The 12,922-nt window shown below is 38.4% G+C and overlaps 1 protein-coding gene across 2 annotated transcripts in view; it reads right to left on the bottom strand.

The window, feature by feature from the left end:
* The window catches only part of efnb3b (ephrin-B3b), an 83,196-nt gene that overhangs the window by 54,770 nt on the left and 15,504 nt on the right, over positions 1 to 12,922 (bottom strand). Inside the window, exon 1 of one of the 2 annotated variants that reach the window (XM_081356607.1) lies at positions 2,844 to 2,899. The exons of the other annotated variant lie outside the window; for it this stretch is intronic. Within the exon in view, the coding sequence (XP_081212733.1) occupies positions 2,844 to 2,845 (2 nt within the window). The 5' untranslated portion in view covers positions 2,846 to 2,899. Of the gene's footprint in view, positions 1 to 2,843; positions 2,900 to 12,922 lie in introns of those variants that run through there. 2 annotated transcript variants of the gene reach the window in all.

Here is a 12,922-nt window from a genome sequence, read left to right as displayed (position 1 = left end):
GCTTAATGTGTCTCATGTGTTAGGAACTAAATCCCAGTAGAAGCCATATTTAAAGGGGGAGATGTTAAATACTTCTTCCATTCCCTACTTTATATGAAGAGATGGCTACATCATCAAGGTTTAAAGGGGGTAGTTCATCCAAAAAATCATGCTACCTTCACATGCTATTGGAATAATCAGGAATACAAATTTCCTATAGTTGAACGCCCTCTCCAGCCATCTTTACCACTGGGAATCTCTGGGATAATTTCCTGAGTTTGGTGCCGTGACTGCTATTCTTTATCAGTTTTTTCCACAACGACTACATCGCCTTGTCTTGTCGTTAAAGTAGTGCATATTTACAAATGTGAATAATCATTTGAAGCGTATTGTGTGTTTTATACACAGTGAAACTAGTCTGTATTTGACCGAAATTCCAGAATCGCAGGAAGCTGACATATAGCGTGGTGAACGTTTATATGGTTGTCAGTGAATGAGACGCTAAATATCTTTTTGGCTTTAATAAGATTTTCCAAATAAATAAGCAAGATTAAACCTGGCATCCTCCATGATTTCTTTCCGACAACAAAACACTTGAATGCGACGAGCTTGTAATCACGACTTCAGAAGTGGGAAGTACGTAAAGGCAGCATTAAAATGTCTGTTTGTTTTTTGTACAAACAACTAAAGTCAATGGCTACCAAAACTTCATACAGCAAAACAAAATGAGGGTGAGTAAATGATGACAGAAATGTCCTTTCTGAGTGAACCATCCTTTTATATCTCCTAAAAAATATGTATAAATACTGTGGCTCTAGGGTTTGTAAGAGAATCTTAAACAGCCAAACAGAAACATTTGTTCAACTGACCGTTTGAATCATAATTTTTGCAAATGAAAACTATAGCTTGTGGAAATTAGACATCAACTCAGTTATCTGATAAAACGCTTTTTGTGTTTTCCATCTGATCCTTACAAAATGCCTTCATTGGTGTAACCTAACATAGTTAGATTTGTTCAGTTATATTAAATACTTTCTTTGACTGAATAAAACCAGCTAAATTAAATTTTTAACATGAATCACATTTTTAGGTTAATAGACAAAAACATTTTTACAACGACGATAATGTGAAAATTACTTCCAAAGAACCTGGCCGTGGAGAATCCTCAAGGTCACAGATGCCTAGAATCAGAATCAGCTGCAGTTTTGTTTTAAAAATATTATTTCCTCTGAATAGTTATATTCAGGACTGAAGACTAGCAATATATTTTGTTCTCTCCAGCCTCCAAATAAACAGCGGCGTTCACTCCAGAGAGCGTAACTCCATGAAGCTTCTCCATCTGCATCTACTACAGGTCCCTGCGGGTTTCATTTAACAGTTTGCCATTTGATCCTCAGATTCAGCATGTGTGTGCGTTTGGTTCGGAGCCAAAGGTCGTGTCTTGTTTTTGCAGAGGTTGTGGTCTGATGCTTCTAGATTGGTATTAAAGGTGCCGTGGCACCGCAGCTGGCATACAAAACTTCCCCTTTCCATTCAGACACCTTTAAAGTGATCAAGACATGGATTTTTTTTTTTGTATTTTAATATGTTCCTTGAGGTTCACTTTAAGGCACGGCTCCTTTAAGGCTTGTCAGTAAACGGCCTCTGTTATGATTGGCTAATGTCACTGCACCGTATCAACACCCACTCGCTATTGCACATGAGCAAGTGTTTTGAAAAGATTATCCACATAAAACCGTCATTTGCAGACAAAGCATTATGAAATCATTTACTTCAGTTTGAATCTGCTGTCAGATTCAATACAGTCGCTGCCTCATATTTCAACAAGAGTTTCTTTGTGAACTCTCCATTACACTGTGCCTCGTTTACTAAACAAAATGCCCCGAACAAACATATAATCCTTAGACATGATCCGGGACGACATTAAAATAATTCAACCACTTGTTTTTGATGCTGGGATCCTTCTGAAGTCTGTACAGAGAGGCAAACAAACTGTTTAAAGTACCAAACGAAAGTTCTTTCACTCTTTCATTAGTCCTGTTGTCGACAGACTGTGAGAAACTGAACGCGCATCTGTAAACTGTATCAGTGTAGACAGCGTCAGTGATTATAATGGGTTTTATGTTTTTGACGCGACGCTCACATCCAGTGTAGTCAAATGTCAGCCGTTAAGCGACTGAACGCCAGTGGGCGGAGCCTATGGTGTGATGATGTAGAACTATTCATCGATGTCTTGCTCTGGCATATGCAAATGAATTTGCCCGTGTGACATCAAAGATCTTTTCTTTTTTTTTTTTGATTAAATAAATGCTTCATTTCTAATGAGAAGGTCAATTTAAGCTAAGAAACTTGAAGGATTTTCAATTAGTACAAAAACGTTTTATGTCAAAAGATCAAGGCAAATTAGATTTCTCATGTCATGAGTCCATTTTACTGTAGGTTTAATACAAGAAAAGCTCAAATAGCTTTTGTGGCATAACGTCCATTGCTATAAACTCGTCGGGTCGAAATAATTGCCTGCGGTAAAGCCACAAATCAGTAGAGCTTGAGATGAATTAATCCCAGAACATTTCTTTAAACTCTGAACAACATTCAACTTCTCTGTGAAGGTCATGCAGGGACATATGCACTACGCTAACACACACAAACAGTCAGAACAAAACAATCTTTCACATTCATATCACTCCTCCTTTGTCTGTCCTCCACGCCTGCATCTATAGAAGCTCATCACAGTGTAATTAATCAAGAGTTCTTATTAATTATCTATGCACGAGGGTGTTCATTACGGCATCAATTCAGGCATAGCTAACGCCGCTTGTGGGAGATCTGCCCGCCCTCTGCCTCCGCACTTCCTCCATACTTACATCTTTCACTAATCTCGAAAGTCAAGTGATGTTTTCTCTCTCCAGCCCTCTCTATTAAAGCGTCTTCACTGATGCAGGGACTCTTTTTCTAAGGAAAGACTTTGAACTGGAATCTCAGAGCTAAGTTTCATTTCAGGATCAACTTTTCCTCAAATGTTTCCTTGAGAGAAATAAAAATAGAACCACATTAGACAATGGTTGACAAAGTAAAGAGTTCAGAGCTATAAAAATTAATGTGGATAGTAGCCAGGAGCGTAATCCTATGTCGGAAGAGGCACAATATAAAATTAATCAGCTCTGTTCATTAATATTAATTACGAGATGTGACATTCGCCAGGGGAAAGTGTAGACCGATTCACGAACAAATTACTCTTATGATCTGATTTTTTTAGTGAGTCAAAAACATACAGTGTGAACTTCACGATTAATTGAAATCATGATATGGTTTTGTGCGATAACCAAATTGCAAAGGCTATGATTTAATTATATAAATATATGCGCTGTATGTTTAAGAGTGCATCAGTAACGTCACAAACTCCACAGAAACACTATTTTACAGTGAAATATTACAAGTATTTTTATCTTTATATTCTAAATAATGATACGTACAATCATAATAAGCATATAATACAATAACATTTTACATTGAAATCACAATTTTTATCAGAAAAATAATGGTGCACTAGTGTGACGAGTATCTCTGAAACAAACAACTCTTATGACCCGATTCATTTGCATCAGTCGAAAACACTAGATTTACAGCATTAGCAGAGAGAGAATTTATTTTATATGCAAGAAAATTTAATGTCTTAAATGTTGTTTCTAAATGCTCAAATCATGATTAAAAGACAGCATTTTTCAGGCTGGACTAGCGAATGCACAAAGAACATGTTTTAGCTTAGCACTTTTCCATTGTTTTTCTATGTAAACACGAGCTAGACGGACGTCTTCAGCCTTGAACTCCTCATGCATGACACAGCGAATGTTCGTAAATGGGGAAATTAATCAAATTGGGAAATCTGTATCTTTTGAAAGCCGACTTTAGATTTTTGCGGTTTTGTGAGATTTCTTCTGGAGACACGCAAGACAATCTTTTCTCATGGGAAAAATCCGGAAAGCAGGAAACTTGAGCAAACGGCTCTACATTGACTCACATTGCTGTCTAGAAGAAACGTGAGATATGAAACGCGTTCTGGGCGAGATTCTTTTATAATACTGAAATGTAATTTGCCGTCCCTTTGTATGTGAAGACCAGAGTCCCCACATCAACAAGCATCGCTTCCAGAAACGAGTGTGCTGTAAAATATCACCCTCCTCCCATAACATGTGCACCACGCAATTACTTCCCCTGTCTAACAGGGCTCTAATCTCTGTCACTGGGCCACCTATTATTGCTTTTCCAAGTCTCTTTCCTTCCATTTTTTCCTTCAGTCTAACCTCTCGCTTTCCATTTCTTTTGCCGCATCCCTCTATTCTGAAAGCAAGAGCACTTTCCTCTCTTTCCCTTATTTTTTATCTCTCATCAGGCCAAAAGCTTTTCGGTGTACACCTCTATCTACAAGAGAGGTACAAAAACAGAGAGAGAGAGAGAGATAGAGAGAGAGAGGAAGATAAAATGAGCAGAGGGAAAGAAAACGAGAGAAGGAGAAAGGCTAAAAGTAAGAGAGGCTCTGACGTTAACAAGATAGCTCGTTAAAGCAAGGGGACAGGGAATGAGAGAACGAGAGAGTGAGCGTGTGAGAGGGAGGTGGAGAGAAGTGGATGTAATTGGTGGCTTTTTGAAAAGGAAAGACAGAAAAGACAGAATTAGGTTTTCCATCTGCGGCCCTGAGTGTGTGAGAGTGTGTGTGTGTGTGTGTGTGTGTGTGTGTGTGTGTGTGTGTGTGTGTTTTGCAGTAAGAATGACAGGCATGATGTCTGTGAGAGTTTAAGACATCAACAGGTCACACACAGAGACATAGCTATCAGTCACCAAGCTCTCGTCACATTCACATTTATACACTACACAGGCGTCAACTATTTGGAGAGAAGCTTTTTTAAAACATCTCAAATTTACCATCGTATTATTAAAAAATAGGAGAAAGCAGTTCACCACACCTGGGTTTCTGGCGGAGAACAGTTTAAGCGGTTAACAGTTTATTCTGGTGTTGAATAATTCTTGAATAAATTACTTCTTGAACTGGCTCTTTTTAATAAAAAAAAAAACATGCAAACACAGATTTTTTTTTTTACCCAAATGCTGGGTTCAGCCTGCTGGCTTATTTTTTTATATTTTTACTCATGTGCTGGGTCATTTTATTGGGTTATTATTAATATTTTTACCCAGTGCCGGTTAATTTTTCTGTAACTCAACTGCTGGGTCATCAGATACCTATTCCCAGCGCTGGGTCAGTGTAACCCAATGTGTCAAACCGTTTGAAACTGGATACATTTGTCAACTCTCATTTCATTTTCTGTTTTCTCTCAGAAAACTGAGAAAGTTGCCATTGAATAAAAATATTGTACATTATATAACAGAGATTATATATAACAGAGATTTTAGAGTGCATTTTTATTATTTAAAATGAAAAACTTTCAAAATCAAATGGTCTGACCCAGCACTGCCTAAAAACAACCCAGCAAATGGGTTAATGTATAAAACCCAACAAGATGGGTAAAAATAACCCAGCAAGTGTTCTGTCCAATATTTACCCAGCGCTGGGTTGCCAAATAACCCAGAAATTGTTGTTGTTTTTAACCCAGCATACGCTTACGTCATACGTCTGGCCCTTCCCTCATGAACTCGCGTACGGCCATTGGATCTATTCTAAGCTGGGAAGAGCCAGGATGGCTTGAGGGTGAGTAAATTATGGGATAACTTTCATTTTTGGGGGCACTATTCCTTTAAGTCCTGTTCACACCAAGAATGATAACAATAACTAGCATCCACACATAACAGACACGTCCTGTTTAATACATGATCGCACTGCAGTAATGCCGTGAGCCGCTTTAAACACAGTGGTGCCGAGAGGACGTCAAAACCCAGAAGAATAATTCCAGAGATGGTCTTATTGAGTGCTTCTCAAACGGAAAGCTGCATCCTAGTGAGGCCGAGTCCTTCCTAAAGCAGTCCGTCTGAGGCTGCTTCTCCTCAGCACCGAACGCTAGAATGACACGGTCCAATCCTGCTCCTGAGGGCCACTGTCCTGCAGAGTCCAGCTCCAACCCCAATTAAACACACCTGAACCCGCTAATCAAGACATACTAGAAACTTCCAGGCAGGAGTGTTGAGGCAAGCTGAGGCTAAATGAAATGAACGCTATGAAGTGAATGGCAACCGTCTGTGGAATCCCAGTGTTTTACATCATTGGCAGTTTATAGTGTCAAGTGATTAATTTACACCAAAACCAAACATAACACGATTGCCTTCATCTCTGAAAATATTCTTTTTGTCTTGCATAACGAACTTCAGTGCCATTTGTTGTAATGAATTGGAATGTGTGCAAAGGATTGTGGGTGATTGAAGGACATGAAGAATACACTTGATGCATCCTTCAGAATGAGCTGAATGAAGGACGTGAAACAAAGTCTGCCATCCAAGGATCCTTCAAACTGAGATGGCCTTCAGTGGAGAGCTCGAAGACGTGGCAGTCGAGATATGCAGCCTTCAGTTTGAGAAGCTCCCATTACTGGGAGATACGAGGGTCCGTGGCTCTACCATTGGAGGAAGTGCAACGGCTAACTTGGATCACGTGTGCTTTGATAACCAATCACATTACAGCCTTGACGTCATTGAATTTCGTTCAGAATTGTGTGACAGTCAAATGTTTGCGGATATCATAGAAATGAATGAGAAGTGCCGTGAACTGAATCCTACCTGTCGCGCAATTGTCCGTGACTTCTCTTATAAAACAGCATTTTTTCAGTGTAAACTCAAAAAAATAGATCAATCCAAAAATTAAAGTTTAAGAGTAAACATGTTGAAGATTAGCTTATAGGCGGTCGATTCATTAAAGTCCCCCTGTAGTCAACAATTTTATCCCTTAAAACTCATCTTTGATCACCAAAATGACATATTTAAGCGTTTTTCCTTGAATTTTTTTATTTATTTATTTATGCCTTAAAATAGCTTGAATGTAACTCTACATCCTTGCCTCATTTAGTATACGCGATTCAATAAATGTGCAAATGAGCCCCGCCTCCACTCACTCACTCAGCTCAGAGATCCACTCGTTGACGATCACACGTTGATCTGATTGGTTACAAGGTAGTTTGTGACGTCAGAAACAACGATTTCAAACCGTGTTTTTGATCCTATCTTTGGTTCACTGCAGTTTTAAAGAGAAAATACTCAGCAATGGTGTCGACTTATGAATTTGCACATGGTTTGTCTTGAAGAATATTAAAAACACCGCATAGACACATAAACAACATTAAAAGCTTTTTTTTAATAATGGGGTTCTTCAATTTATTAGTAATATAAAGCCTGTGGCAAACATAACTTGATGATACCTTGACGTTTTGTAAACTGCACACACTCACACCCTTAACTGTCTTATCTAGCGTCTAGTTACTTAATTAAAAAAACGTACGTTTTCAAAAATAAACATAATTGCTTCAAAATTCACATTTTTGTTATGGCTGTGCATAGTTTATGTTGTAGAACAAAAGGTATCGTCAAGTTGTGTTTACCATAGGCTTTATTTTACTAATAAATTTGTAAAAAAGAATTATAAAAAACCATAGGAAGATCGTGAGGGAACCAGTGGCGAATTAGTCTCGCCTGATTTGACATAGATTCTGATTGGCTGTCAATGTTTTTCTCGATTCTCTGCTGGAAAAATAAAATAAAAAATTGTGATTCCAATGCTATCATTTCTCTGTGTCATTATCGTTATAGTTGTTGAGTGGACGTCTTTATTCTTTTATTGTTATCGTTATCGTTGAATTATTATTCAACTGTTTTTTCTATACAGCATTTGGTTGTATGAAAATCAATCAGAAATGAGTCTGTGATTGTAAATTTTAGGAGGATTGTGTGCGGCAGGCTCATTTTATGTTTGTGTGTGTGTGTGTGTGTAATTCTTCCTAATCCCATCTTTGATGGTCTCCTCTTATCCTCTTCTCTCAGTGCCAGACACAGCAACGTTCTGCCAGCGACAGGAGCCAAGCACACATGCACCAACACTCACACAATATCCTGAAATATCCCTGCATCGTGTCTATGCCACAAGCGAGCGGCGTGACAAAAGTAGATCACTTCCTTTACAATCAACCAAGCCAAACTGCATATGTGCGAAGATTATAACGAGAGCGATCCACTTTTGTCACTAGACATGCTGAACTTTCTAAAATGGTCTTATTATTAGTTGACCTGAAAAAGAAAACTGACCATAAACAACCATAGACAATTACACTAATAACAAAACCATGAAATCCGGCTTGGATAGAGTGTGTTTTGGGGCTAAATGTGCACTAGTTCATTTTTAATTCATGTTTTGCAAGCGGCTACGACAGTCTCGGACACCTACTGACTCGCATCACATCACTCAGGATGCAGAAGACATTTTTTTGGCAGGGATATTTGTCACAAATGATTAATTTATTCCACAAAATGAAAGTGTTGAATACAATGCTGACAACTAAGATAAAGTGAATAGCATTCAGCTGGTCATGTGACAAATGTGGGGCCCCTTGAGAAAGAAGAACATACACTGTGTTACATCGAGTCTACATCGATGTGGCATTTCACTTTTGAAAATATGTTTGAAATCCATAAAGTTACTTAAAGTGACCTAGAAATCCTGATATGACAAAGACACTCGCAGAGTCACACACAAAGTTTCCTCCAACACCAAAGAAAAACCGCACCACAATCCAGCCTTATGAGAAGGAGAATACGAGAGAGAAAGAGTGATGATTTGACACAAAGACGCAGCCGGCAGCTCGCCATGACACGGCACTATGAAACGGTTAATGACGCAGCTTTCGGCAGGACGGATTATCTCTCTCCTCCTCTTTCCCCCGTTCTTTTATTGGCTTTTGTCTGATTGTGCTACACTATGGATCAGCAGTGTGCTGAGCTTAAAGGAAGCTGCCATTCTCCAGAGGAGACATAATTAATAACGCAAGCATATCCATCTGCTCAAGACTCCTATATGTTCCCTTTTCTTCTTTCTCTCCATCACTCCTTCTTTTGCTTATACATTCCACTGTGAGTGGATTGTGTGTGGGGCTTCTCACTCTTTTGTCTGTGTGTGTGTGTGTGTATGTGTGTGTGTGTGTGTGTATGAATGCATATGGAATGTGTGCATTAAACAAAGAGGGAAAAAGCCATGAGACCAGCTCAACATTAAAGTACTTCAAACCACAAACACAATATATATATATATATATGTATTATTTGTCTATGTATATATATATATATATATATATATATATATATGTGTGTGTGTGTGTGTGTGTGTGTGTGTGTGTGTGTGTGTGTGTGTGTGTGTGTGTGTGTATGAATGCATATGGAATGTGTGCGTTAAACAGAGTTAAACACATTTTTAATTCTACCTAAAGTTTTAGTAATTTTATTGTTTTTATCATTTTTTAAATATTTTTTCTTTTTTTAATTAAGTTTTATTTTTAGCTGTTTTACTACTTTAACTTAAACTAAATGAAAATTAGAAATGTTGCTTTGGATATTTTTTAAATATTTTAATTAAATATTTTTTACTGTCAATATTTTATATATTTTATTTTAGTCAATGTTTATTTCAAGTAATGAAAATGTCTATATATATTTTTTATTAACTTTTTAAACTACTTTTGTGTATGTATGCATATATATATATATATATATATATATATATATATATATATAAACACACACAAACATACAAAATTAAAAATGTATATATATAAAAAAAAATGATATATGTAATATTCCATGTTCATATTCCATCTCAATTAATACAATTATACAAGAATTACAGTGTAAAATAGCTTTAGATGAAGCAATCACCTCAACTACCCAGAAAGGGTGTGCATGCATACGCGTCTGGATCAATTTACTGTCAGGTTAATGAGTAAGGTAGCGTAAGGTGTTTGTGTTGCAGTGTGTTTCCTGACACTATTGAACTTACGGCTTTTCTTATTTAGACGAGAGAGGGAGAGCGAGCGAGCGAGCCTAACACTCACTTATGACTGTGGGTTTAATCAGACCATCAATCTCTAGCAGAGGGGAAGAGAATAAAAAACAAATCTAATTACAACGGATCATTCAGAAGATGAATTAAAGACAGAGATAACGTTACAGACAACCACGTTAAATCACCCTGCACTTCCTCTCACACACACACACACACACACACACACACACACCTGTTTTTGCAATAACTGGAAAATAGTCTCTCTCTCTCTCTCTCTACATTACAGATATTAGAACTATAAAGGTGAAGGACAGGATCTCTTTCAATCTCTTCGACAGCATAATAATGTGTGTGAGGCCATATGAAGAAAAACGTTATTGCTTAGACATAGATCTTTCATTGCTCAAGGCATGGGTTCTCAAACTTTCTGATGCCACAGACACCCAGATATTGTGTTGAAACACCAGACGACTCAAATGAGTTCTCAGTTATGTCGCATTCAAGTAACTTAAACTTTAAAGTAGGGAAAAAATGCTATGGAAGTCAACGGGGTCCATCATCTGTTTGGTTACCGACATTCTTCAAAATATCTTCTTTTGTGTTCAGCAGAAGAAAGAAACTCATACAGGTTTGGAACAACTTGAGGGAGAGTAAATGATGACAGAATTTTCATTTTGAAGTGAACTATTCCTTAAGTTTTGAATATTGTGCTGGACAACAGGGGGCCTTTGAGTCAAAAAAGACAGGTTGCGAGCCAGATCTAATTGAGCTATAAAAGCGATCGCATTCGTGATTTCTCCATCCTGTGGATGGTGTTGGTCTGGACGAGTTCAGGTTGATGCCTGGCATCCTTTTTTGCAGTCCGCGTGTGTGTCTGTCACTGCGGTTCCTGGCACAGCTGAACGCCAGCATCCTTGCCAGACACCCCTCCATCTCTCCGCAGAAACGAGGGATGAGGGACGAATGGGATGGAGAGATAGAGCGGACAGGCGCGAAGAATCGTTAGAGAAAGCGGCTTGAGAGGAAAAGCAGGTACGGTGGGAAGATTACAGCCAAGAGGTGAGAAAACCAAAGAGAGAGAGAGAGTTGTGTGGAAGCAGGAAGGCAGAAAATGAACCGAATTTAAAGACAGCTGCCAATGAAGGGAATAAGTGAATGAGATAGAGACACACAAGAGAGAGGAAGAAAGAGAGGGTCCTAATCCCCGAACAGACAGCTTTGTGGCGTGATTGACAGGCGAGTGAGCTCGACTGGGACGGCCCTGGAGGGGGTCTCAGAGGGGTGTGAGTGGAGGGGATTATCCACCCATCGCTCATACACCCCTAAGACAGGGTCAAGTGGTACAGGCCGTCGCCTCTTGTTTTCCCACTCACTTTCACACGTCCATTGAGCGACTTGCTCTGTTTTGTTTATGGTTTTGGTTTGCAAATGTCGCCTTAATATGGACGGATAAATCAAAACACCCCCTCTCTTCCCACCCCTGTCCTTTCAGCGTGCTGACATAATTATGTTTGCTTTTAAAGACACATTTGCTCAGTTTGACTGACTGTCAAACCATGTAGGGAGTCAAGACAACCACAACATTTTATATAACTTTAACAGCAATTTCTAGCCAATGTTGATATATAAATGCCTGAAGCCCAAAGAATACTTCATTTTTTTAATGTATGCATATTGCATATAGTCAGGGCCTAAAATGAACACTCGCCAAGAGCCAAATGCGAGTAAAACTAGGTGTAGTTGACCACTATATGAAATGGTGTCAATCGGTAACATTCTCATGAATTGTAACAATGCAATGTTGTGAGAACATGAACAGATGTGAAGGACGTCAGGAAAGAGCAAGAAGACACGAAGGGGAACTCAATTCGCTTTCTCGCGTGCTGTGCGGGAAGTTTTGTGTGAGAAATCCGCATCTCAGACAGCGCACGGATACTGAATTGAAATGTCTTTCACGTCTTCTTGCGCTTGAACAGACATATTCAAAGAAAATGATGTCAAAATGCCCATTTTGGCAAGTATCCACGTGCATACAACGCATGTGTATCAGTATATTGGATCCGTGCAATAGCTCTTAAAGTGACAGCAGCCTAATAATCCTGCTGCCGTCTGTGTTTTTAATTTAATCAAACAACAAAAGACAAAGAAAAATCACTCACTGCTCTTGACTTGATAACTTTTCTGGCTTATCATGGCTGGTAAAAAAATATGTATAGCCGGTACATTTTCTGGCCGTTTAAGGTATGGGGCCGTTTACACAACACAGTTTAAACTAAAAACGGAAAACTCTGTATGCATATTAGCCATTAATATACACGACAACCACATTTTGGGGGCCTGAAAATGCAAACTTTCAAAAGTGTACGTTTTTGTAAATGATACCGTTGTCATCTCTGTGTAAACTACAAAAACTTGAATTTGTGAAAAGGTTATATCATGCGCATGAGTATTACGTGTTCAGTCTATGGGCGCGTAGTGTTTCTTTACAAAGTGATATCGCCAACTACTGGCCCGGGATGAATGATACAGTGCTTTTAGTCGTTAATTATCTGAAAGCCTATGTGTTCGGCTGTATGTATAAGCTAGCATTCACATCAAAACTTAAGTATACTTTGGGGCTTAAGCTGACAAATATGATGGGGACAAAAAGTCAACATGTCATACTTCAGCGTATCATTGTGTCAATCATTTAGTCAATGAAACCGAGAAAATACATTGTTTTGATTGAGAAAAAACTAAAACTCGTCTAGCAGGATCTTTAAGATACAGTTCACCCAAAGATGAATGAATTTTGAAACTGAATCAGACATTTTCACTGTATGTTTCAATTTTTTGTCACACAAAACTATTGTGACTTCGAGAAGACTTGAAATATGCAGAGCTCCAGTTGTATGACTATTTTGTTGGGCAGTCACTTTCACTGAAAAATCTGCTAAAATCTTTTTAAAACTTTCAATTTTG

The sequence above is a fragment of the Scardinius erythrophthalmus genome, assembly GCF_964197995.2.
Source record: "Scardinius erythrophthalmus genome assembly, chromosome: 2".
Lineage (NCBI taxonomy): Eukaryota > Metazoa > Chordata > Actinopteri > Cypriniformes > Leuciscidae > Scardinius > Scardinius erythrophthalmus.
Note: the sequence above shows the minus strand (reverse complement) of the source record. Positions and strands in the feature narration are given on the sequence as shown.